General features: G+C 37.6%; 1 protein-coding gene across 3 annotated transcripts in view; it reads right to left on the bottom strand.

Moving 5' to 3' along the window:
* Positions 1 to 1,088: 1,088 nt before the first annotated feature.
* ANO3 (anoctamin 3) overlaps positions 1,089 to 26,714 on the bottom strand; it is a 403,783-nt gene continuing 378,157 nt past the window's right edge. For 2 of the 3 annotated variants that reach the window (XM_030560192.1, XM_030560190.1), the window contains 9 exons: positions 26,248 to 26,359; positions 24,727 to 24,784; positions 22,703 to 22,800; positions 19,018 to 19,163; positions 18,760 to 18,912; positions 16,556 to 16,703; positions 9,963 to 10,043; positions 8,812 to 8,917; positions 8,043 to 8,225 (listed from right to left, as the gene is read on the bottom strand). In XM_030560192.1, the coding sequence (XP_030416052.1) occupies positions 8,043 to 8,225; positions 8,812 to 8,917; positions 9,963 to 10,043; positions 16,556 to 16,703; positions 18,760 to 18,912; positions 19,018 to 19,163; positions 22,703 to 22,800; positions 24,727 to 24,784; positions 26,248 to 26,359 (1,085 nt within the window). Of the gene's footprint in view, positions 8,226 to 8,811; positions 8,918 to 9,962; positions 10,044 to 16,555; positions 16,704 to 18,759; positions 18,913 to 19,017; positions 19,164 to 22,702; positions 22,801 to 24,726; positions 24,785 to 26,247; positions 26,360 to 26,714 lie in introns of all 3 variants that reach the window. The other variant, XM_030560189.1, reaches the window with a different exon arrangement.

Here is a 26,714-nt window from a genome sequence, read left to right as displayed (position 1 = left end):
CCTGTGCATCATGGGCTGATGGATGGACGAGTTCAGAGACTCCAACACTGGGTAGATTCTCCATGGTCAGGGGAAGGACACCTTTATGGACACCTTAAAATATCCGTGTACTTAGGAAGACTTCAGCACGTTTCTGTACTGTGGGGCTTGCTGGGGCAAGATGCAGGACACACTGGCCCTGATTCAATGAAACACTTAAACATGCTTTTATTTGAGCATGTGACTAGTGTTTTTTCACCTTCCTCTGCAGCACAGGGCACTGGTCACTTGCAAGTTTAAATTAGTGTAAATGGTGGATTCTCTGTAACGTGTAATCTTTAAATCAAGATGAGAGGACTCCAAAAACTCAACCAGAGGTTAGGGATCTATTACAGGAGAGGTGGGTGAGGTTCTGTGGCTTGCAATGTGCAGGAAGTCAGACTAGATGATCATGATGGCCCATCTGACCTTAAAGTTTATGAGTCTATGAGTCAATGGGATGACATATGTGCACATATTTAAGTGTTTTCCTGAACTTGCATCTGTGTAAACACATGGACTTGTTCAATTCAGTAGATGTTTTGCTACAGACTTGGTTGTGACCAAGATTTGGCCCTAAGAGATTAACATAGAGGAAAATCTTACATTCACATGGTGGGTTGGAGGAGGAGAGGTGCAGAAAGTGATTACTCAAGACTTCAGCCCTATCACCACTTTTTTCTATTAAAGTTTCATTTTTACCTGGTTGAAAAGGTGTCTAGATGGTGATCATGGTTAATCATTTTAAACAAAAAATCCAGTAGCTCTTTGTCAGACATTCCTGGGAATATCTTTCATTGCATCCCTAATGGAATCATCATCCCAGTGACTTGATATTGCATTGAAGTGGGTGCATCACCAAAATTCAATGATTCATATAGAATAAATTCACAACAGTGTGGTGTCTCTCATTAACATGGTGCATATATGTGTTGTGGTGACTCCGTGAGTTGAGGTGGACTACAACTATGTAGATGACATAGTTTACCAGAAATACATTAGTGTAAAGAGTGTGTGTGTTTTTTACTAAAACTTCCAATGTTTGGGATAAAGAAGTTCCACAACTGCTCTAAAGATATCCAAGTTTATTACTGAAAAATGCAATATTCAAATGTGTATGATACAATAAGTAGTTGAATTTGTACATGTAAACCTTGATAAAGTAAACAGCATCTCAAGGACAAATTTATGCCAAAAGTGTCTTACAACAGTTAATCAGATCAATCACTTTCCAGGGGAAAAAAACAAAAAAGCCTTCTCCTTTGTATGACATAAAACTATTTTTTCCCGTGTGAATTCTTAAAGTTTCAGGCTATTCATAGGGTCATTAAAAGTAATTTTAAACACAAAAGGAAATCAACAATTAACAGGCCACAGAGACTTTTAGCATGTAGTACTTCAAAGTCAATTATTCTCAAACATTTTCTGGTAAGTATTGCAATCTCATTTTAAATATTACTTACAAAGTTTGGACTTGTAAATAGAAAAAATAGAGGAAGTTTTTTTTTCTAATTCTTTACTTAGAAACCAAGTTGTATTTAAATATTACATAAATTTCAAATATATACACAAATATATTTAGAAATCTCCTATGATCGTGATATTGCAAGTCAGACAGGACTATTATTAGAGTAAAAATGATTTAACTTTGTTATTTAGTAACATTTTTACACACAATTCTTTTCAAACAATTGAAATTTTACTGTTACTAACCTATATAGAAATTAGAATAAACATTTTGGCAGACTGTACAAATACAAGATTCTGAGTCATCTAAATGGAACACAAAATAAAAAGATGATAAGGTTTTGTTTTTTGTGTTTTTTTTTTAAGGGGAGTAGGATGGGGTGAACAGAACAACTGCCATGTTCTCAGTGATTAAAATGCATTAGGTTCAATGCTAATTTATCAACTATTAGCATCCTAATTGCAAATTCCTGGCAATATCAATGCAAGTCTATGCAGAGTATATTACAAAACAAAGGCTATGGCAAAACAGTTAGTGCAAGCCAATGGAGACATTAAAGGGTACATATTTGAATGCAGTGAATAGCTATTCAGCTATAGGAATAATTAACATTTCATGGCTAAACTACCATGCTGCATTAAAAAATTTACCTCTACAGGGAACAGCAACGTGATTTCTATGCACTCCCTAGTTGTGCTATCACAATGAAGTTGTGCTGTTATGATGCTACTAAACCATGCCAATACAAGGTGGCAGCATAGAACATTACAGTGTAAAGATGAGGCCAAAACTATCAATACAAACCCAGTGCTGATGGCTTCAAAATGTTCTCAATTAAGTCAAGTTATATATGTTAATATTATACAATAGAGAAGGACAGAGGGTCTCGAGATTTCAGTATTTTGAGAATGTATGTGGGAATTTAGTGATTTTCAAAGGTGCTGGATGGACAGTTCTGGAAAACTAAATCCTAGCTGCAGATTCAGCAGCAGTGTGTACTTCCCCACACTACTCTGTCAAAGTGCACTGTGATCTGGAAGAATCATCCAATAGTTCAGTATATGTGGACATTCACTAACTTCGACCTTGCTACTGGGAATGCCAACAAGAGTGTCAGTTCTGGTGGAATTTTTGTGATGTAGACAATTGTTAATTGGAAACAGGACTCAGGCCATGTAAGTCACTGAGAAGGTATCAGTTGATCCACCTGGCTAGGATCTAACTGTGATCTAAAAATGAAAGACTTTGTCTCATCACCCATCCCCCCAGCCATCCAGTTGCCTTTAAATTAAGCACAGAGTTTGGCCAGAATGAGTAATAAACTCCAAAAGGAAAGGAAATGAAGCGTGAAAGCTACTACAGCAACTTAACTGCAACCCTCTTATTCTTGATTACAACCAATATAGGGCCTGGTCCAAAGCCACGTGTAGTCAATGGGAGTCTTTACATTGACTTTAATAGGCATTGGATCAGGCCCATACTGCATCTGTTCCTCAGTAGATTTTTTTACAGTGCTGGATTGTTACATTCTACCACTGTAAAATATATAATTTTACCAATATGGATACATTGTGGGAGGAGATAAAGAGGTTGGACTAACTGTATAAGTGACTTTCAATGGGGCGTACATTCATCAGAGACTTAAGAGCTGTTGAAAATGTTACCCTTTAGCTGTATTAGTATAGTAAGCCACCTGTGGGTGTGCTGTGACAGGCTTAATAATTTCTTTGATTTTTGCCCTGTATAACAGTCTGTCTACATACCAAATTGCCTGTAAGTTATAGTCTCAGCTGCAATATTATCTAAAAACACAAACATGGTTGCATGTTCAATTTCCATATATTTGTCCTGAGTGATCATCTTCAGTCTGTTGTGAAAATTATGAAACAGGAAAAATTTCCTGTTGCACAGAAGATTGCTTTTATTAGGAATGTTAAATGAACTTACCCCTAAACTACTTTGCACTTCTCAGTTGTTTCCATCTTTATATCACACCTTGCATATGAAAGTTTATTTAGTTTTATCTTTCTATAACTTTTTTCTTTTCATATGTAGGTACTTAAGTAAAATGAATTTTCTTTATAAACTTGTTGCCCGCTAAATGTTAAAGAGAGCTTATTTACACTTATTTTAGTGAGTATTTATGCTAAAATACAGTTATCTATAGTAGCCATATGATTTTTAAAATGAAGGGGGATTTCAAATGAAACAAAAAAAGGAAATATCTCGTTAGCATGTCTATGTTAACGATATGGAATGAATCATATCATGGCAAAATCCAGCAGATGAACTAAGTCCATAAAAAAGCACAAGCAATCACAGGTAAATGACAATGGTTTTAGTCATCCCAAAAATTCTCTGAGTCAGTGTCAGCTTTTGCAATTTACAGGAGAGTAAGTCATAGCAAGAAAATCCCTCAAAGCAGACTACTTGTAGATCTTAAATGATTTTTTTTTTTAATTTAGGATGGCTAACCCATAGGAGCAAATATTACAAAATGCAAATGGCAAAACCAACACCTGCTCTAAAGCTGTGATTCCCAAACGATTTTTAATTGTTGTAGACTATTTCATAGGAGGGATCCTTTTATAGATCTACCTCTTGAAACCTCTGTTAGTCTATAACGTGCCACAGGACTCTTTGCTGCTTTTACAGATCCAGACTAACACGGTTACCCCTCTGATTCTTGAAACCCACACTGGCCCTTATGTTTCTTTGATGATCCACGGAACATAGTTTGAGAACCACTGCTCTTGCACATGTGCAATTCACAGTAACAGTTCACTTGATGTGCTTACTATGTAAAAATGAAATAACATATTTCTAAAGAAAAACAATTATGATATATTATCTGCATGGACACTTTAGGCTTGCTGTTTCTGAGATCAGCTTAAAAAAGTATTCTTAAATTTCTCTACAAAACCTTTATGTAAGAGTAGCGTGAGGAGAGTTTTAGGTAAAAAATACACATGTTGGGGACTAGTTTTCATCTTTAAAACACCTTAAAAAGATACCCAAATCCAGCCGTGTATTTGGGATATTTGGTAGGCATTTACATTCTAAGTGCCAATTGGAAGCTTGTTTACATGCCACAGCCATAAGCACTAGAGGGGTGTGAATTCCAAAGCATGCCATGGTTGCACACTAATTGGCCCATGAAGCCACAAATAGCATGCACTAAAAAGTCCATAGTGTACATTAACACAGTACTGTTGTACTAAGAGTCCAAACTTCAACTTTAGAAATTCCAGTCCGGGTCCAAGTATGAATACTGAGCTGTTAATCTATATATTGATCTATTCACTTTCAGTGGCAGAAAGTAAATATTAGTGAGGATGATGCAATAGAATTCTTTGAATCAAGCTCTGTTTGGATAATTGTTTTTCTTTTCTCAACCACCAGATTTCTGATCTCACACGTTAGGCACAAATTTAAAATTTAAGTTAATAAAAAATATGAATGCTAAATTGATGGATTTTTTTTATTTCTGGAATGAAGATTCCTTTTTGATTGTATCAAGATACTGAGTTCAGATAGGAATAGGTAAGACTTTTTGTACTAGCAACTAGGATCTGTAATATTTAAAAAGCTGTACTGTACCTGCTCATGCGGTCTCTCAAGGTGCATGCATAGAACATAGTTATTATAAACTAGATCAGGAATGATCTAAAGCATCTTTGCACAGATGCTACGTTTTGAAGCTCTGCAGCTTTGGAAACTTCATAAATACAGCCCGCATACACAAGTCATTTATACTGGTCATTTATTTGGAAAGAAATATCTAGAATATGAAAATATAGGTTAATCAGCATTCATGTAATACATATTCCTGAGGACAGAATGTGCCTTATATCTTTGTAAGATGATTTGTATTTTATGCAAACACCACACTAAATGAAATCTAGCAGAAAGGTTCTCAGTTAAAACAAATTCCTATATGGAGGCAATGCCTTTAGACACTGTTGATACACTATAGAAACAAAGGAACAAAAAAAAAACAGTATTTCCCCAGAAGTTCTTGTGCTTTCGCAGCACTTTAAATTAACTAAACAATGTCAAATTTATATATTCCTATCTAACGTATTTCTATATTTCAAGACTGAAAGTCATTATAGAAGACTTCTGTACATCTCCAAATCCAAGACCAAGACTTTATTACAAAAAGCATTTCCTTTCTGTATTTCTCTATTTTTAATGCCCAATTGGAACTCTTCCAGCTATATATTGATATGTGAAAATATCCTTAGGCCAAAAACAAAAAAAACCCAACAACACACCAACCACATAGAAATATTAATCATAAATTTTTGGCTAAATTTATACCAGTCCTTCCGCCTTGTTCCAGCCAAGGCATTTTGTTAAAACATTAAAAGACACATCGTTTGTGACCCTATGCTAGTTAATAGATAAAACTGAACTAGGATGCTATAAAGCTGGGGAGTTAATACATTAAACTAGACAATACAGATGTCTTAAGCATAAGACAAAAGCACATTAAGAATTTCTTATAAGAATCATGTGACACTGAGAATACAGCGTAAGCAGAGTAGAATGGAAACACTTCCTCTTGAATAGAAGCATGGGACAGTGTCAGTTCTACAGAGCTAGTGCTGTGGAATTTTTGGCTAAAACTTTGATTAGATCCCCATTGATGCCAAACTGTGGAAACATAGGCAGTCTCCTTGTCTGGTCATAAAAAGCTGGATTTTCTCACTAAACCTCATTAAGGGTCAGATGTAAGGCCCAATGAAGATAGCAGAAGTCTTTCCATTTACTTTAGTGGGCTTTGGGTCAGACCCACAGAAAGGTACATTAATATAATGTTCCTATGAAAAAATTTCCTCTTTCATTGGCATTGAAATAATAAAATAAGATGCATTTTGGATTTGTGCAAGTAAAGATTGGAGTTATACTTGTTACTTAAATAAGGTATTCTAAGAAGGAAAACTTCAATTCCTCTCATTGTCTACAGCCAACAAGTGATTTCACTGAAGCTTTATCCTTCAGATTGACATTAGAATTTATCTTTGCTATAGTTTCTGTGCTTTGTTGCATTATAACATGTCTTAAAAGTGAAGAAAATTATCTTTGATTTTTTTCTTTTAATTCTTTTCATCTGATAGTAATAAGAACCATTTTTTAAAACTGTACAAATGAGAAACAAGACAATTTTAGTTCCCCCTTTTCCATAAGTGAATCCTGTACACTTGTTTTAGTTTAGTACTTAATTTCTCCGATATTATGAAATATTAAAAATGAAGACAATTTCATGACTCTAATCAGAACTGACAATGCAGTATCCTGTATGGATGTGAAAACTGAAGTTCAATTCTCCATGAGAACATTTACTTTTTCTGCTGATTTTGAAAAATATATCCCAAGAAGGCATAAAAGCAGAAAAAATCTAATCCTAACAGTAATATACATATTTTTCCATGCTTTGATTTATTTAGCCCAAGATAAGGAATGCACATTACTGGAATAGACAGAGTGCTGCTATACAGTACTCTGCTTCTCTTTCCCTGAACAAGCAAGTCATGATGTTATACTGTATATTTGATATATATCTGCATAAATGACAGTAGCTTGCATACTGTAAAGTTAACTATATATACACGAGTAAATTATTTGCACTGCAATAGAAATTTCAAGTCAACGTTTTATGAAGTCATAGAATCACTATCTAGGTAGACCAACATAATATTGACATAGCTATTCATCTGCATGCTACATTTAGCATGGAAATGATTCTTCATTTAGTCTGGAAGTATATTGAGATGGCCTTTTTGCATACAAAAATGGCAAGACAATTCAAATAGTCACATTTCTTTTCAAGTATAGCTGCAACATGGGCAATGAATTGATGTAGTCTTTCAATGGAACTGATATTTCTTTGAATTTAGAATTTTTTGGCTTTATCTATAAAGATAGATGGATGAGAAGTGATGTGCCAACCTTGAACTGCATAGTATATATCGAACAGCCTTGTGTCCCCGTTTAGATCGGGACCACTCCACAATCTCACCGAAAGACTAAAACAAACCTGACAAACAGTAAGCTTGAAGGATCATTAACATCAATTTATGGCCACAAAGGCAACAATTAATCATACTTTTTTTTCATAGACATTACAACTTCAATTGAGCAATCAAAAGCTTTAGAAGTAGCAGATGATATATAACTTGTTTTTGAGTCATGCCCTTAATATGAAAGTTTTACAGGCAATGTATTTATTTTCATTATGCTGTTGATGACTTGATGAATAGCATGGAAGTTCATTGCAAGTTGCTTTACTGATGCATCCAAGTGCTCAATCCCTTATTACACTTTCTAATGAACTGATAGCAACTCCTGGTATTGACCATGGACCAGTGACAGATATGGCTATTCATTTTCTTCATTGGAAGCATGTATTTTCCAGGACCCAGAAAAGCCTGTTAATATATTTTCCAATAGTAGCATATATACACATTGCTCCTCATTGCCAGATCTACCTTAATTTGAGACCTGCACTAGTCAATTTTCATGGAATGTTTTTGCTGCTATATGGTATCAACTAAGGCCATTCGTGGTGATACTGTTTCCCATTCTTTTTCCGCTCTCTCTGCAAATGCTCTAATTCAGCCTCATACATCATTTCCTGGACCAAGTATTTCTCTCTTCTCATTCTGTCACACAAGTCTTTGGGCATGTCTGGGATCAGGTAGGCAATGAAAGACTTTATTCCAAAAACAAGGTGCTGAAAATAAGAACAGAAATAATTTGTTCAAAGATGCTTAAGTGTTCTGTTTAGGGTCAAATTCTGGTGCCACGGAAGTCAATGGCAAAAGTGGGACCAGAATTTGACTCGTGATGTAAATAAAAAAAATGTCATGCAAGACAAATGTCAAAGCAACCCCTCGTATAAGCAATGCAGTACAGTATAACAGGAACAAACTTCCTAAAAACAAACCTAAGTTCCAATTAACTTAGCTTAATGTACATTCAAGACTCATTCCTTTTTTTTCTATAGCTTCATGAAGATTTGACTGACATCTACATTCCAGATGAGTTTGGACAGAGGAAATGAGGCTCTAGAAACAGTCTGCAGAATTTGTGCAAACTTTCTCAACACAGTTTCCCAGCATGAGGCAGTTGACCAGTACTGGCATTTTCTAATATATCTGGCTCTTCGTTGTCTCTCCATAGAGCATAAGGTGTAATCACCTAGTTTATGATACTAACCGGTACTTTGGTTTGGGGCCCATTGTAGGGTATCTGATTTAGACCTTTACACAGGTGGAACGGCAAAAGTAGTATCATTTCTCTCCTAATCCATGACTAACCTCAAATACTATAATGAAAGCCAGCCGCGCAGCTAGGACATGCCAGAACTGCAAGGTGAACTCATAAGGAGCTGAACTCCAGGGCGGTGCTCTGTAGTCTCGATATCTGTAACACAAAGAAAAATGTCCTTTGGTAAGAACACTCCTGAAATAGTGTGTGGATTAGATCATTAAAGAGGAGCTGGAACGAAGAATCACCAAAATGATGTGGGGTAAGAATATGACCAGAGAATGAGGAATAAAGGAATGGAAATTATCCATTCTGAATACAAATTCTTAAGGATGTATGATAACTATAAACATGCTTCAGTAGCAATTCAATAAAAAAGGGAGGAAAGTAATTCACAGTGCACATGAGTACCTAAGAGGGCTGAGCTTAACATAGTGGTTTCATTTCAAAAGAGGGTCAGACAAGCATTTTCTTTTGCTTTGATACAGCAGAACCCTCCAGATTTCACTTTGAGTTTCAGGTTCAAGTGACTCTCTTCCTAACTAGGCCTAGCTTCATTTGATTTACTTCTGGAATGTCTCAGCCAGCCTCAGCTAAATGTCAATTTCTAGTAAACCTGAAACTGGGTGTGTTTTACTTGTATGAGTTTTGTTGCAAACACTTTGCACAGCTTTGATAAATTAAAGGGAAAAGTTCCCTTCAGCCTGCATTGTGGGTCTCTGCTGCATACCCTGTACTCACTCTGCCTACTCCCACTGGGAGTAAATCCTGTGCTGGTTTTAAACCAGAAGCATAATACTGCTGTGCTCTTAATATAGCACTTTTCATCTGCAATGTCAAGGTGCTTTATAAAAAAAGGTACCTCCATTTTACTGAATCACAGACACTTGAAATGACTTGCCCAAGCTCATGCAGCAGGCCAGTGAAAGAGCCAGGAACAGAACTGAGGTCTTGTCTCCTGACTCCCAGTTCAGTGCTCTGTCCACTAGGCCACACAGCCTCCCCACAGAGGGGTGAAACCTCTATATCAAGCAAGCTCATCAGGAAATGCTAACGAACAAAAATAATAAAAGAAACTGTTTTTGAGAGTAACTTAAACCCTGGAGTTATAGATATCAATTTCTATTGGAATCAAATATTCTCAAAAGAACAAGGAGCATCCCAATATAGAGATGAAACAAGTTGTGCTTTTAACACATACCTGCAGTATCCTGAGTATCCCATACCAAGCTCATTCAGATCAAATACTGATAAACTACTGTTGACATATCCCTTTAAACATCTGGAAGGAAAAGATACAATCTCAATATTTTCAGCTAAGAGCAACTGTTTATCGTAAATTGAGCATGCAAAACATGTTTCACACATCTCCCACCATCACCAATGCATGTCAAGGATTATGGTATGCCTTTCAAACCTTTTATTTGAGTATTATTTTTTATTATTTTTATATTTTATTATTATTATTATTATTATTATTATTATTAAGTGGCTAGGTTTTTAGCTGAAAAAGTGCCATAAAGTCAATGGATGTTTCAGGGATAACCCCTCACACTAATTTTTTTAAAAATGAATTTTGTGCATTCAAAAGGAATTGGATGCTGATTTTCACTATTTATCCAATGAACATATACAGCACAGTCAGTAGCAAAGCAAGGTTCTCCACAATGTCCTGCCAAAATACCTGAACCTGAAGGGACCTCCTATAAAGAGAATAAATGCAGTTCAGTCTCCTTGCAGATTCTGCCAATAATGGAGCCAAATAGGGCCAACGTGATGGTAACTTTTATGATCTGGACTCTTACCCACTCAGAACAAAATGCACCAAACTGCTTTTCACACAAAGCAAAGAGCCACCTGATGGCAACAATTTTTGGTGATTACTGACGGGAACTACATACAGACCAATGATCCTAGTGGTAAAAGGTTCCATATGTCCCTGAACAAATTTATGAGCCATCTATTCTTCCTCAGAAAATCTATCCTTGCTATTTAAATCAGTTTTGGTTTAGAAGTGCCTCCTGAAAGTCAAGGAGGATTTAAGAAAAGATGCAGAAGAGCAAGAAAAAATAGCAACCTTTAATCTGAGCTATTAAAAAGATCTTTAAAAGGTACAGTAGCAACCCCCTACTTTTCTAAGATAGTGCAACATATGTACTCCAAATCATCTTAGTTTTCTTTTAAACTGGAAGTCTATTGTCCTCCTCATAGAAAAATCACAATTTGGTTCTTTGAAAAGATGCACATTAAAAAGCAATGCCTTCTGTCTCTTCATGCTGCACAGTGGTGTAGGGGAGTTATTGAGAAAGAGCTATAGCATAATTTTACTGAGCAGCTTGCTATCATGAAGCATGGCCCAGTTCCCACTGAAGACCGTGTTAAGGCTCTAACTGAATTCACTCTGAATTGAATGTTTTTATGACTTTATGTGACAAAAATAAGTGCATATTAAGTGACATGCCGAAAGGAGGAGTATAAACGTAGTGCCTTCCCTGATAAGCTTTCACCTCTCCTAAATGGGCCAGCATCAGCAGCAGCAGCAACATCCGATGCAACAATAATTTATGAGGATTATTTATAAAATCTAGTGAGGTCAGAATCCAATGCCTCCTGAACTCTACTCCTCCTCCCTCCCCCCTAAATGATGAAAAAGGCCAAAGGGGACACTGACAAGGAGGAGGGAAATTATGACCATGCAAGATTGGTGAAAACCCAAGAAGCCAGGCAAGAGGAAACTATAAGGAACAGAACAAAGTTAAAATAAAGTCGTTTCCCAGGAACAAGGGGGTATTTATTGCAACAATGACAACATCTTTTAAAATCACAAACAAAACTATAAAGTAAGGAAACATAATAAAATAATGAAATATATTTACAAAGTTAGATTTAATATACCCCCCCATTGAATGTGTAGCTTTCAAGCCAAAGCACAATAAAATACGTTGTCAGCTCACATTTTAGAAATTGTGAGGTACCAGCCATGAACACTAAACAAAGAAACAATTTTCTAGCTAGTCATTACTTTTAACGAGCACTTAAATGCTCAACCAATTTTATCAAAATGAACTCTGATCAGTGAAAAAAACAATTTTTTCATTTCAAATTTCACTGTTTCTATTTTTGTCCTGTGTGATGGATGGGACCAAACAACCATCCCCAAAGGTTAAAACCTGAATGTTGAGGAATTAAATTCCAGTAGCAAAATATTACTGCTGTGACTGTGCTCATTGTCCTGGGCTATTTTTGGCTGGTTATCTCAACACGACCCACTCTGATGAGCAGGCAAACAAGTCAAAAATCATGTCATGCTGGTCCCTCTATTTCACAGTAAAGCTGAATAGAATAATGCTTCACTACTGAACATGGCTACATAATTAACTTGTGGCACTTGCAGCTACACGATAGTAATCACCATCCTCACTAACCTGCAGAACTCATTAGCACAAGACCAAAATGAAGCAAATTAGACATTTATGTGAATAATAAGAATAACCACAGTTACAGTAGGTAGGATAAACATTTGTCAGGGTTATAAAGACATCCTGCTTCAGGGCATAAGCCAGTCACTAACTGCCTAAGTACATAAGGCAAGTTATTCCAATATGGAGTCCTAGCACCTTCCTCTGAAGTATCTGGGATTGGCCTGTCTCAAGACAAGATACTGGAACAAGTGGACCACAGTTCCCATCTGCTATGTCAAACTGGGAAGGAGTGTTTAGTGAGATCCCCACAGATATGAGTCCAGGATCCAGTACTATTCAATATTTTCATTAATGACTTCAGTAGCAGACTGGAAAATATGCTTATAAAATTCACAGATGATACCAAGCTGGGAGGGGTTGGAAGCACTTTGGAGCACAGGATTAGAGTCCAAAAGGATCATGACAAACTGGAGAATTGTCCTGAAATCAACAGGATGAAATTCAATAAAGATAAGTGCAAAGTACTACAATTAGGAAGGAAAAATCAAATGGACAACTACAAAATGAGGAATAACTGATTAAGCGGTAGTACTGCTGAAAATGATCTGTGGGCCATAGTGGATCACAAATTGACACTGAGTCAACAACATGATGCAGTTCTGAAACAAGGCTAATATAATTCTGGGGTATATTAACAGAAGTGTTCTATCTAAGACAGTGTTTCCCAAACTTGGGACGTCACTTGTTTAGGGAAAGCCCCTAGTGGGCCTGGCGGTTTGTTTACCTGCCACATCCACAGGTTCGGCCAATCGCAGCTCCCAGTGGCTGCGATTCGCTGCTCCAGGCCAATGGGAGCTGTTGGAAGCAGCGCGGCCCAAGGGACTTACTGGCCGCCGCTTCCAGTAGCTCCCATTGGCCTGGAGCAGTGAATCACAGCCAGTGGGAGCTGCGATTGGCCGAACCTGCGGACGCGGCAGGTAAACAAACTGGCCCGGCTGGCAAGGGGCTCTCTCTACACAAGCAGCGTCCCAAGTTTGGGAAACATTGATCTAAGAGATGGGAAGTAACTGTCCTGCTCTACTTGGCACTGGTGAGGCCTCAGCTGCATTACTGTTCTGTGTGCCACACTTAAAGAAAGATGTGGACAAATTGGAGAGAAGCTAAAAGAGAGCAACAAAAATGACAAAAGGTCTAGAGAACCTGACCTATGTGGAAAGGTTAAAAAAAACTGGACCTGTTTAGTCTTGATAAAAGGAGGACGCGGGGGAACCTGAATACAATCTTCAAATACGTTAAGAGGACAGTGATAATTTGTTCTCCATACCTCCAGGACAAAAAGTAATGGGCTTCATCTTCAGCAAAGAGATTTAGGTAAGATAGTAGGAAAAACTTTCTAACTTTCAGAGTACTTAACCTCTGGATACTTCCAATGGAGGTTGTGGAATCCCCATCATTGGAGGTATTTAAGAGTAGGTTGGACAAACACACTTGTCAGGGATGGTCTAGGCTTACTTGGTCCTGCCACCAAACAGGGGGCTGGATTTGTTCACTTCTTGAGGTCTCTTCCAGCCCAACGTTTCTATAACCTTGTAATACTTTGCATCTACAAGTAAACTACACCCCACCACAAGGAAAAGTTAAAGTCTAAATTTTCTAGAATGGTGATTTTGCGTGCCTTATTATCTTGGTGCTTGAGCTGACATAGCTAGAAAGTTAAGCACCTGCCCCCTCTATGATGTCTCAATTTCAGCATCTCAAAACTGAGACACCCAAAATCACCAGTCACTCTCGAAAATTAGGGCTATATGTTAAAAAAACAGTTATAGGACTTCTAACTTTTTCCATCATACAGATATATGTTACAAAGCACTGACTGCAGTTCTTAGTACTCTGTGTAACTCTTCACCATGTTTATTTATTTGAGAAGGAAAACAACTTTAAAGACAAAGTTTTCAAGAACTTCTCCCCCATATGAAATACAATTTTACCCTTATCTCAGCATCAGAGGGGTATCCATGTTAGTCTGGATCTGTAAAAAGCGACAAAGAGTCCTGTGGCATCTTATGGACTAACAGAAGTATTGGAGCATAAGCTTTTGTGGGTGAATACCCACCTCATCAGACGCATGGGAGTATTCACGAAGTGGGTATTCACCCATGAAAGATTATGCTCTAATACTTCTGTTAGTCTATAAGGTGCCACAGGACTCTTTGTTGCTTTTTACTTATCTCAGCAGTTTGTCTGAATAATTTCTATGTTAGGGTTATGAACTGTCTTCTTCTGACATGATGATCAAAAGCACTTGAAAAATCCAGGACTATAACTTTTGTAACTAGCATGCATTTGTTTATTTAATATTTCCTCTTCTGCTATAATTAATTATACAAATTAAATGTTGAATGGCCAAAGTGCTACCACACATTACAAATATCAATTCTTGTTGCTACATACTTAAATTTTACATGAGCCTATGTGGATGTCTCATTTGTCCCATTCGTCTCCTCTGTTGATGTTTAAACCAGTCACCATATTTCACTGAGGTGAAGGGATTTTGAAAAAAAAAATCATGATTTTATTGTAAGTAGACATCTCTGTAGAAGTTGCTTAGGAAACTATGTGATACAGTCAGGTTTGCGTAACTATAAAGGACAAAATACTACTGATCCAATGTACAGAATGCAGGAAGGACAATTGGGGAAAATATCACTTCCAGAGCAAGATAAGAACATAATATAAGAACAAAAGAATGGCCATACTGGGTCAGACCAAAGGTCCATCTAGCCTAGGATCCTGTTTACCGGCAGTGGCCAATGCCAGGTGCCCCAACGGTAGTGAACCTAACAGGTAATAAACAAGTGATCTCTCTTCTGCCACTATCTCCACCCTCTGACAAACAGAGGCTAGGGACACCATTCTTTGCCCATCCTGGCTAATAGCCATTAACGGATTTAACTGGATAAATTCATGGAGGTTCTCTTTTAAACCCTGTTAAACCCTAGCTTTCACAACCTCCTCAGGCAAGGAGTTCCACAAGTTGACTGTGTGCTGCATGAAGAACTTCCTTTTATTTGTTTTAAACCTGCTGTCCATTAATTTCATTTGGTGACCCCTAGTCAGGGCCGGTGCAACCATTTAGGTGGAGTAGGCAGTTGCCTAGGGCACCAGGATTTGGGGGCACCAAAAAGCAGTGCTCCCCAATTTTTTTTTAAGTGGTTGAGCGGCCCGCTGCTGCTGGGATGGATAGGGAGTTTGAGCTGTCGGCGGCAGCGGCCGCCAGCAGCCCAGGGTGTCCCTTGGGTCAGCGCACCGCCACCGGCAGCTGGCAGCCCAGGGGTTCCCCTGGGTCAGTGCGCCGCCACCGGCAGCTGGCAGCCCAGGGGTTCCACTGCGCAGTTGCTGCTTCACTTCTCTCGCCTCCCAGGCTTGCGGCGCCAATCAGTTGTTTGGCACCGCAAGCCTGGGAGGAGAATTAGAGCAGGACAGCATGCTCGGGGAGGACGCGGAGCAAAGGTGAGCTGGGGTGGGGAGGTACCGCAGGGCTCTTCGGGCCAGGGAGTGGGGAGCTGCTGTGGGGTGCGGGGAGCTGCCTTAGGGTGCGGGGGGCACACTCCAGGGCGGGGGGGTGGAGAGCTGCTGTAGGGTTTGGGGGGCACAAGGTGGAAGTTTCACCTAGGGCGTGAAACTTCCTTGCACCGGCCCTGCCCCTATTTCTTATATTATGGGAACAAGTAAACAACTTTTTCTTATTTACTTTTGCCACATCACTCATGATTTTATATACCTGTACCGTATCCCTCCTCGGTCTTCTCTTTTCCAAACTGAAAAGTCCTAGTCTGTTTAATTTCTCCTCATATGGGACCTGTTCCAATCCCCTAATCATTTTAGTTGTCCTTTTCTGAACCTTTTCTAATGCCAGCACATCTTTTTTGAGATGAAGAGACCACATCTGTATGCAGTATTCAAGATGTGGGCATAACATGGATTTATATAAGGGCAATAAGATATTCTCCATCCCCTTTTTAATGATTCCTAACATCCTGTTTTCTTTTTAACCGCTGCTGCACACTGTGTGGACATCTTCAGAGAACTATCCACGATGACTCCAAGATCTTTTTCCTGATTAGTTGTAGCTAAATTAGCCCCCATCATATTATATGTATAGTTGGGGTTATTTTTCCCAGTGTGCATTACTTTAAATTTATCCACGTTAAATTTAATTTTCCATTTTGTTGTCCAATCATAGTTTTGTGAGATCTTTTTGAAATTCTTCACAGTCTGCTTTGGTCTTAACTACTTTGAGCAGTTTAGTATAAAGTTTAGTATAAAGTTAATGTCTGAAAAAAAAAGTATATATACAAAATGTCTGAATTACTTTTCTTGTCTGTATCCTTCATCTGTACAAGGGCCATATTTGTATGCATAGACAAAACGTGGGATATAGTCAGAAGTAATTGCAATAACAAATGCATTAGTGATGACAGCCAGGACTCCAATTCCTTCAAGGATTCCATACCAGATACCTAAGAGAAAGAAGAGTCAATTGAAAGAACAAGAACATTCTTTTTATACTATTTTTCTTGTTTACTGGGAAACAAAATCATTGTGCCAAAAAAGTTATGTACAGATCCTGTCATAAATAGATAGTTAAGGGTTAATGTCTCTTTTACCTGTAAAGGATTAACAAGCTCAGTGAACCTGGCTGACACCTGACCAAAGGACCAATCGGGGGACAAGATACTTTCAAATTTTGGTGGAGGAAAGTCTTTGTTTGTGCTGTTTGTTTTGTTCTTTGTTAGCTCTTGGGGCTAAGAGGGACCAGACGTGCAACCAGATCTGTCTCCATTCTTTCTAACACAGTCTCTCATGTTCATGATAGTAAGTACTAGCTAGAAAAGGTGGATTAGTTTTATGTTTGTTTTCTTAATTTGCAAATGTGTATTTTGCTGAAAGGATATTTTACCTCTGCTTGCTGTAACTTGTATCTTAGGCTAGGGGGGAGGGAGTCCCTCTAGTCTATATATAAGCTTAGACCTTGTAAATATTTTCCATCCTGGTTTTACAGAGATAATTTTTATTTTTTCTTTCTTTAATTAAAAGCTTTCCTTTTTAAGAACCTGACTGATTTTTTTCCTTGTGTAAGACACAAGGGGATTGGGTCTGAACTCACCAGGGAGTGGTGGGGGGAAGGAAAGGGGGGGGGGAAGGTTAATTCCTCTCTGTTTTAAGATTCAAGGAGTTTGGATCACAGTGATCTCTCAGGGTAACCCAGGGAGGGGAAAATCTGGGAGGGGGAAAGGAGGGGGAATGGTTTATTTCTCTTTGTTTTAAGACCCAAGGGATTTGGGTCTTGGGTCCTCCAGGGAAGGTTTTTGGGGGACAGGAAGTGTACCAAAACATTATATTTTAGATTGGGGGCAGTGCTATCAAATCTAAGCTAGGAATTAAGCTTAGAAGGGTACATGTAGGTCCCCACTTTTTGGACGCTAAAGTTCAAAGTGGGAATAATATCTTGACGGATCCAGACTGGGATTAAGCTAAATTTCCCATGAATTTTGCCATCATGGGCTGTTTCTGAACTAGATTCACGCAATAGGTTCTTTCTAGTTTTAGATCCAATCTATAAATCCCAAATGCCCAAAGTTGGTATATCGTTTAAAACTATAACCTTGTAAGTATATACAACTCAAAAGAATTGTCTCTTCAAGAGAGTGAAGATGAGGAAACAAAGAATTATTACAATGGAGATCAGTGAGGAAGAAAATTTTTATTGTGAATGCTGCTTAACTATATGGGTACATATACTGTCTCCTACTTACAGTCACTCTTAGATCAAGCTGAAAGACTAGAAATTCCACAGGCTGACACCAACCACAAACCTGTGTTACTCCTTATTAGGGTGATTTGAGATGTGCTATCAATCTGTCCCAAAGAACTCCTCACAGCTGTATATTAACATCACTGCCTCCTGAGCATTTTCAGTTATATCAATAGTACATCTTCAGTGCAGCAGACCACCTTCTCTGTAAAGTCAAACCTCTTTAACAAGCTATAACTCAGTGCCAAAAGTGTAACTAGGAAGGTCCAAGTATAAGCCACTAAAAAGTGGAAAAAGAGACTTAAATCCAGCTTGAATTTTACTTATGGCCAAAATCTCATCTCCTTATACCAGGACTCAGTCAGTTTTGCTCTTAAACCTCAGAGAGTTTCTGCTATGAAAGTCCATTGATATTCAGTAATTTTGGATATCATTTTAGTCCCTGAGGTTTTTTCCAATACATAGCCTAAAGGTGGGCCTTTAAAATCACATTTTGGCACCTGAAGACGATCTCTCACCGGGAATTGTGGGTGCTCAGTACTTTTGAAAAACAAAGTAATTTATTTAGGTGATAAAATCTGGTTTTAAAGCCTAACTTCAGACTCCTATTGTTTAACATTTTGGCTACTGTTGATATTTGTAGTTAACTTGTTATACCCACTTCCTTTCATTAATTTTAAAACTTTTCATGGCATTAGCGGTTTAAGAGAATAAAACATGAGCTGATAGTACAATGATTGTGCATCATTATGCTCTCTTACCTATATCTGTTGCTCTTGCAGGCATAGGTCTCCTCCACTGGGTAACAAACTTGTAAGCATCTAGTCTTATTTCTATAATATTGTTAAGCAATGCCAGGAGAGGTGCCAGTGGGAAGGCAGCAACAAAGATGGTGGTAAAGCCAAACTGTAAAACTAACAACAGATTGCCAGGTTAGAAAATGAAAACAAATGCGGCCTTAAAAAGGAAAAGCTTTGAAGTGTGGCTGATTTCTATAAGAAAACTGCATATTTGCTCACCCATCTCTAAGTACTCATCCATTAAGCCGTGGAGATTCATTGGTTGCAGATTCCAATCTTTTTCCCATTGAGGTAGTGAAATTTTATGCTCCAATAACTGCCCTCCTTTCTTGATCTTGCGTCGTGACCACCAGTTCTGTAGTAACCTACATTAGACAGACAGATCATCGAGCTTGTGATATCACTGGCGGTGCCTGTTCAAGAATTGACAATATTCACTGAGAGCATCCAGAGTTAGCATCGTAGGCCAATTTTGAACTGTTCCAAACTACTTGAGAGTGCATACTTGTGGAGATACTTTCTCAAGAGCATTTCTCAATATTCTCAGAAAATAATATTCAAGCCAGAGTAGAGAACCTTTACAAGACCTTACATACAACTTAAGCCTCTCATTACATTAATTTCAATGTAAGTGGAACATTAGGCACTGAAGGGCCCCTTATGCTGGAGTGATGTTTTCAATGCACAAACCTAAGGATATTTGTTTAACATCACAGAGCCTTCTTGAAAGAGTACTTGTTAAAGAATATTGTTTTCTCCTGTAGCAAGGATGTGCCTTTAAAAAGATTTTGGAGAAACTACAAATATAAGGCAGGATTGTGGCCAGCCCTTATGATGTTATGCAATGGTTATCTGATGGGGGAGTTGTTAATAAAATAAAATAAAATAAAATAAAATAAAATAAAATAATCAGCAAAAGGTTGTAAAAAGCTTCTCAGATGAATGAAAATGGTTATGCAAGTGTTAAGTATTATTTCAACTTGCGCAGCTTGAAATCAGAGACTGCAGTTGTGTGTTCTGATTTGGAAGTCACTTGAATACACACTTTAGGGAGGCAAAATTCACACTTGGTTGAAAAGGGACTGGGCTGGAAAGTGTTTATTAGCTTTGTCAATTTGCTGTTATTCATTTCTAAATCCAGTTTATCCTTTGGCACCTCCTTTCTTTTGCTGCTGAAAAGGTCTCAAGGACAAACAAAGGCCTTGTCTGAATGCCCAGACTATTGCTTTGTGAATGGGAAATAATGAACTAAGGAAGCTTGCTCACAAATATTTGTTCTATTCGGTGTTTCAGATCTAGCAGCAACTGTATAGTGCCCTAAACGTTTTTATCAGGTTGCTGGCACGCAATGAACACAGCTTTTTTGGACAGGGTTTCAAGGCAGAAACTCTGGACTATAATTTGATGTCACAAGAAATGTAGCATACTCTTCCAATGTCTGAAAGATGTTGAAAATCTTGGCCTAGCTGTTCTCTTTAGAAGCTGCACAGGTTGTGAAAGATAATTAATTTTAAACATGAAACAATTTAAAAGGCTCAAGTATTCCATAAACCCTTATTGCTGAGAAACAGTTAATGCTATACTTGGGAACAACAAGCCCACAGCATCTGATGGGGGAGGTGCAATAACAAGGAAAAAGTCTTTTTGGAAAAGCTCTTTTAGAGAGACTAGATCATTTAAATTCTATTTACATTATCTACAGCATCCATCAGACACAGGAGGGGAGCAGCGTGTTTTTAATGTTTTCTCAAACTGCACTTTTGTGCTTTTCCACTTGTGTTTTTAAAGCTAACATACCAAACAAGAAGTTGGTGAAGAGAATCCTTTTTTGGTCACAGAGTATGGATTGTTTTATAGTGGGACAATGGTACCACTCTAGTTAATGTGAAGACTAGCTTACTGTTCAATAGCCAATTTTATTAAGTGCTCTAAAATCCACATGCCTGCTGAGACTGACGTGATGAATTGCTGTGCTAGGTGGGGATCTGGGGCAGGGTTAGTGGTCCAAATTTGAGGTCATCTGAGCAAGAGGTTCCTGGGATAGAGCTTCCCACTGAAGTTAGATGACAAACATTTTATGGTTCTTATAACACATTTTTTTGCGCACATCTGGGACTCAAACTGTGGCTTGTCTCCTTCCCAAAGGGATATCACCTGCATGGAACTGAACTCTGGGTCCAGCACCCACTGCCTTTTTGAGGAAAGCAACATATAAAAAAAGGTGTTAGGGTAAAGTTTGGAATGGAACACAAGCAGCTCTCCTGAGCTGTGAGTTTGAGTCCTGCTCTATGCAGATTTCTGAGAATGTGCGTTGGGCACATTAGTGGCCCTCCTCTACCTGAATTCTTTGGGGGCTCCTTCTGGAAGTATTGCCTTGACAGCAAAGCTTCCGGTTCAAGAGCTGTTATTTCAAAGTGCTCTAAAATCCACATGCATACTCAGGTTTTACTTTGACAATATTGTCAAGGAAAATAGCATTAATTAAGTAGAGGGAAGATGAAAGACTCTGGTAAGCAGTCTGAACCTCACCTGCTTCTGGAACAAGGAGACAGTGTAATCAAATAAAAGTAAGTAACTGTGATTCAATGTTGGCACGGTCAAAGAGGCAGCAATGAGCATCAGGAAACATCCCATAAAAGAGAGCCTAGTGCTAAGGACTGGTATAAGTTCAACACTGATCAACGTGATGCCAGGGTACTGTCTTCAGTCAAAACAGTAACTTATATTTATTATAAAAAATAAACACAGAAAACATTCAACTTTATACAACATTGCAGCCTGTCTACACAAACCAAAGGATCACAGATATCAGTTTCATTCCTCAAAGTGCTGTAGTTTCTGGGAAAAAGGGGTCTGAAGGAAACATTAGATATTTCAAACATTTAGTCACATGGCCCTATAAAAAAAAAGTCATAGCAAACCTCAAACAATATTCACCTCCCACCCACAAACTTCTATAGAAAAATCAAGCAGAGCACAATCTACCATAAATATTTTGACATGACACTTTAATCCAAACGAAAGATTTTTTGCAGAACTTTTTTCCCACCCCCATTAGAGTGGAAACACTGGTTCAGCCTTAACTTTGGTGGAGCTACCACACCACCATAATATTGCTGTGCAACATTAGGTCTAGGGATAGAAATAAGAATGCAAGTTATGGTTTCTGGTCAAAGGGCTCCTCAGAAACCATCCTTCCCTAAAATAGGGGACTAATTTTAATAGTCAATGTGTTCTAGGTGCTCAGGGAGGTCATCTTGATTATGGGTATCCCACAAGATGAGTTGGGGTAGACTTTGTGATGCATATTAGCAGCCATTTGCTTAAGGGGCTCCAGAAATGTAATCTCCTCAAAATAAGCTGCTTATAATTTTCAGAGCACACTAAAATCCATGTGCATGTGTAAAATGCTTTTAAAATGCTGCAATAGAATCTGGAGTACAGTTTGTGTTGCAAATTTGGGGTCTGAGCCAGAACTCTGTATCCCAACATTCCTGATTCTCAGTAAAATATGGATCTACATCCAAACTCTGCATGTGTCCCTCTCTTCCTATAACGAGCTATACCAAATCTTCAGATCTGGTACACGTTGAGATCCACACATGGATCCAAACTTTGGTACTCAAGTCCATGTATCAGGAAACTAGGTGCTGGGGCTTGTATGAAATTCAAGAGATTTAAAACAAATCATTTAGTATTCTGTTTCATGTATTGTGAACATACGCTTCCCCATACAACCGTTACAGCTGTATGCTAAGGCACCACTTTTGCTTAGCTATTTAAGATTTACAATTAAAAGCCATAATCTACCCTCACCTATAGTTGGACTTTTTCTTTTTCTCCTACTGTTGAACAGGGTATGATCATATTTTGATAAAATAATGCTCTCAGTGAGTTAACTTACGGATAACCCAGTTCCATGAAGTTGTTCCACATTTGTTTTAAAACCATGATAACTCCCATCTGCAAGCAGAGATCTATTAAACAGCCACTAGGATGACACTGAAGGAAGAGGAAAAAAAAAGTTATATATTAATTAGGACTATTGATTAATTGCAGTTAACTCATGTGATTAACTCAAAAAATTTATCACGATTAAAAAAATTAATCGCAAGTAATCGCACTGTTAAACAAGGAATACTAATGGAAATTAATTAAATATTTTTGGATGGTTTTTCTACATTTTCAAATATATTGATTTCTATTACAACACAGAATACAAAGTGTACAGTGCTCACTTTATATGATTATTTTTGATAAATATTTGCACTGTAAAAATGATAAAACAGTATTTTTCAATTGACCTCATACAAGTACAGTAGTGCAATCTCTTTATCGTGAAAGTGTAACTTACAAATGTAGATTTTTTTTGTTACATAACTGCATCAAAAACAAAACCATGTAAAATTTCAGAGCCTACAAGTCTAATCAGTCCTACTTCTTGTTCAGACAATCGCTAAGACAAACAGTACTTGTATTAGGTGCATTGAAAAATACTATTTCTTTTGTTTTTTACAGTGCAAATATTTGTAATAAAAATAAAGTGAGCACTGTACATTTTGTACTCTGTGCTTAATTTAAATCAGTATATTTGAAAATGTAGAAAACATCAAAATATATAAATAAATGTTATTATATTAACAGCATGATTAATTATTATTTTTTTTAATTGTGCGATTAATCACAAGATTAATTGCAATTATTTAAATTGCTTGATCATGCTAGTATTAATATATATATATATTTAAAACACTTTTATATTTTAAAGCATTCCCCTAGTTTTTACATGTGCAGCTTGGATGAATGGGAAATATTTAAATTTCTAGGGTGAAATCAGCCAGAGTTTTGCTTTCACCACTGTACCTTAAAGATATTTCTAGAAAAAATGGGCTATGGTGTATATTTTTACTTTGCTTTACTTAACAGTGGTTAAAATGAATTTTAATGCTTTTGAAAAGTAACAGATTTAAACTACCCACAGAAGTAGTACAGTATGGGCTAAGATATTTCCTATTGCTTCCACCACTGTACCTCCAATACAGTCAACCCTGCATGATGGGGACAACCTTCTTTTGAATGAGAGTTTGGATAAATCTCCATGCCCACTGAATTTTTCTGCCATAAATTACTGTAAAGGGCAAGGCTGTGATATGTACACTTGTCTTCTGGATGGCACCATTTCACATCAGCCAATAAACATGTAACAGAATGAAGCAGTATTTGCTCTCTAACAACCTAAGCTGAATTCATACTATTGACTTGGACATGTATGTCTCTAAATCTTAAACCATTCAATTTGTCAAAAATGTGTGTTTTGATTAGGTAATGAGATATCAATCATATCTAATAACTGATGCCAACTTTTTCAGATCTGTGTGTCTAAAAGTAGGCTCCTAAATCTATATATAGGAATATAAATAGAAGAGGCGTAATTTTCAAGAGATGCTGAGTAACCTCAGCCCTCCACTGAAATGGAGGAAGTGGTGTGGTTTAGCATCTTTATATCTCCGGGTCTGAAAACTTTGACTTTAATTTTGAAAGTAGTACTCTCACATTAGGGCAAACAATAATGGGCTGCACTTCTATTTTGCCTTCCATCCAAGAATCTCAACAGTCCTCAGAAATATTAATGATTTAGACCTCCAAACAAGCCTGTCAGATAGGCTGCCTCCTATTTACAAGTAGGGAAACTGAAGCACAGAGAGGTGAGCTGCCAGCCCAAAGCTGCATAGCAAAGCTGAGAGCTCAGAAGGGAAGCCATATTTTCTGGTTGCCAATCCTCTGCTATGAAAAAAGGTATGTCCTTCCTCACTGCACTTTAATGGAAGAATAAATCTTACACATGACTATAGTTTATGTCTTTTAAACATACCAGAGTTTCCTTTTTGCACATAGAGATTTTACAAGGAAAAAAATGGGATTGTTTACCTCTTCCAGTCTCCATCTATTAAAAAGTTTGTTGTATTTTCCTGGCCGGCCTGCAAATCTGTGAAATGAGATTTTTGTTTCTTAATGGAAATACCAATAACATTTTGTATTACTAGAATTGTTGAATTTCATCCATTTACCAAACCTGTTAACTATAAACAGTTTAAATGATAAGCGTCTGAAGGCCGTGTGCTAAAATATGGGATCTAAAGAGAGCCTTAACTATGGAGGGGAAAGGGTGTAGGAGTTATTTCAGAATACAAATTGGTACAGGGCTAGATTTTGCAGGTAGCCCCAAACTCTAAAATGTGCAGAAAATCCCCCCTGCATTCATACACCCTGAACTTTGAGATGTTAGAAATTCAAGCCTCCCAATTCTGTAGTGGCTCCAGGAAGGCAAACCATTATACTTATGCAGTCAATGAGGATCCACACAGGCACAGGGATCAGCACATGCAGACCCAAGCTCCAAGATTGCAGTGTGCATTTCAGGTCAATCTCTGTTACAAACAGATATTCATAATAAATCCTTTTCACAGTTCTAATAGCTCTATATGTAATTCCCTGGTCAGGCAAAACTCCGAGTGACTTAAATGGAAATTTCATCTGAGAAAGAAATGAAGGACTGGAACTTCTGGATCTTACAGGACACTGGATTTAGCAAGTTAGAAAAGGATAAAAGACATAAAATGGATGGCACAAAGAAGCGTCTAATATAATTAGCATGAACTGTAATATCCCCTGTAACTTGTTTCAATATGTTTAATAACTTATAGTTAAATAGAGTAATTCTATGATATTTTAGCCAGAGGTTATTTTTTCCATCTTTAACTGAACCATCATCATAAAACTTGGCAGTTCCAGTTAAAGAACTCAAATGTTTTGTAGACATCAATTAATTAGTATTTCCAACAATCGTGTAAGGCTGGCAAATATCATCAAACCTATTTTAAAAATGGTGAAAATAAAGCAAGGTCAAGAGGATTTCCCAAGCTTACACAGTGAATAAGCAACAGGTACAGAAATAGACTCCAGGAATCCTGGCTCCCAATCCTGTCTGTGAACCACTACACAGCACTTGCTACTTATAGGATTTGTTTTCCAGGAAATATTACCAGTAGGAGACATGAGAAAAAAGGGATAGAGCTAGGCCCAGCTTTTGAAATTTATCAGCACATTAGACACAAATCTGTATTTAGGTATCTAAATAACTGGCCTGATTTTCAGAGCTGTTGAGCATCCCCAATCCCTATTGATGTCAATGAGAACAGCAGGTGCTCAGCACCTCTGGGAAAAAATATGATTTTAAGATCTTACACTTATACCCATCTTTGAAAGTTTTGGCTTTAGTTTATACTCAGTTCCACAAATTTTTCTGATTCTGACATCTATCTATCATGTTAAAACATTTTCTTTACTGCAATTTAATACATTACCATAATGAAATATCTAGTACTAAGAGTTTGGTATGCATTTCCCTCCTATTCTTATGTAATAAAATCATGACCAATAACAACTTACCTGCCAAGGAAAAAAGCAATATAAAAGATTGAGCTGTTTAAGTTGACAAACTGGAAGAGGAACATTTTCAAGGCAAAACTGTTTTCCCATTCAGATTCCGTTCTAGGATGCTCTAAAAGGAGTGACATAGTACACATTACACATTTACAAATGAAATGAAGTTGCAAGTGTCTTACAGAGTTCCAGAGTCTCCTAGAGAAGAAATGATAGGGTTCAAATTAATTTAACCCTTTGAGTAAAAGGTTATTTTCCCCTCAGTACAGTGTGCAGTGAGAGGGCCACAAAACTCTTACCCCAGCTATGAGCAGCGTGGTTCTATGCACAAATAAAAAATGTGTCCCTGAGCTGTGCAACACCACAGAACTTCCAGTGAAAGCTTCATTCTCCATTTGATGGCTCTCTTTTTGAATTCAGTTTGAATCTTCAATTTTTTTAATCCTTTGAGACATGTTGAGATGCCATGATTC

Source organism: Gopherus evgoodei, chromosome 4, assembly GCF_007399415.2.
Source record: "Gopherus evgoodei ecotype Sinaloan lineage chromosome 4, rGopEvg1_v1.p, whole genome shotgun sequence".
Taxonomy (NCBI): Eukaryota; Metazoa; Chordata; order Testudines; family Testudinidae; genus Gopherus; species Gopherus evgoodei.
The sequence above is the reverse complement of the archived record's forward strand: the minus strand, read 5'-3'. Positions and strand labels throughout refer to the sequence as shown.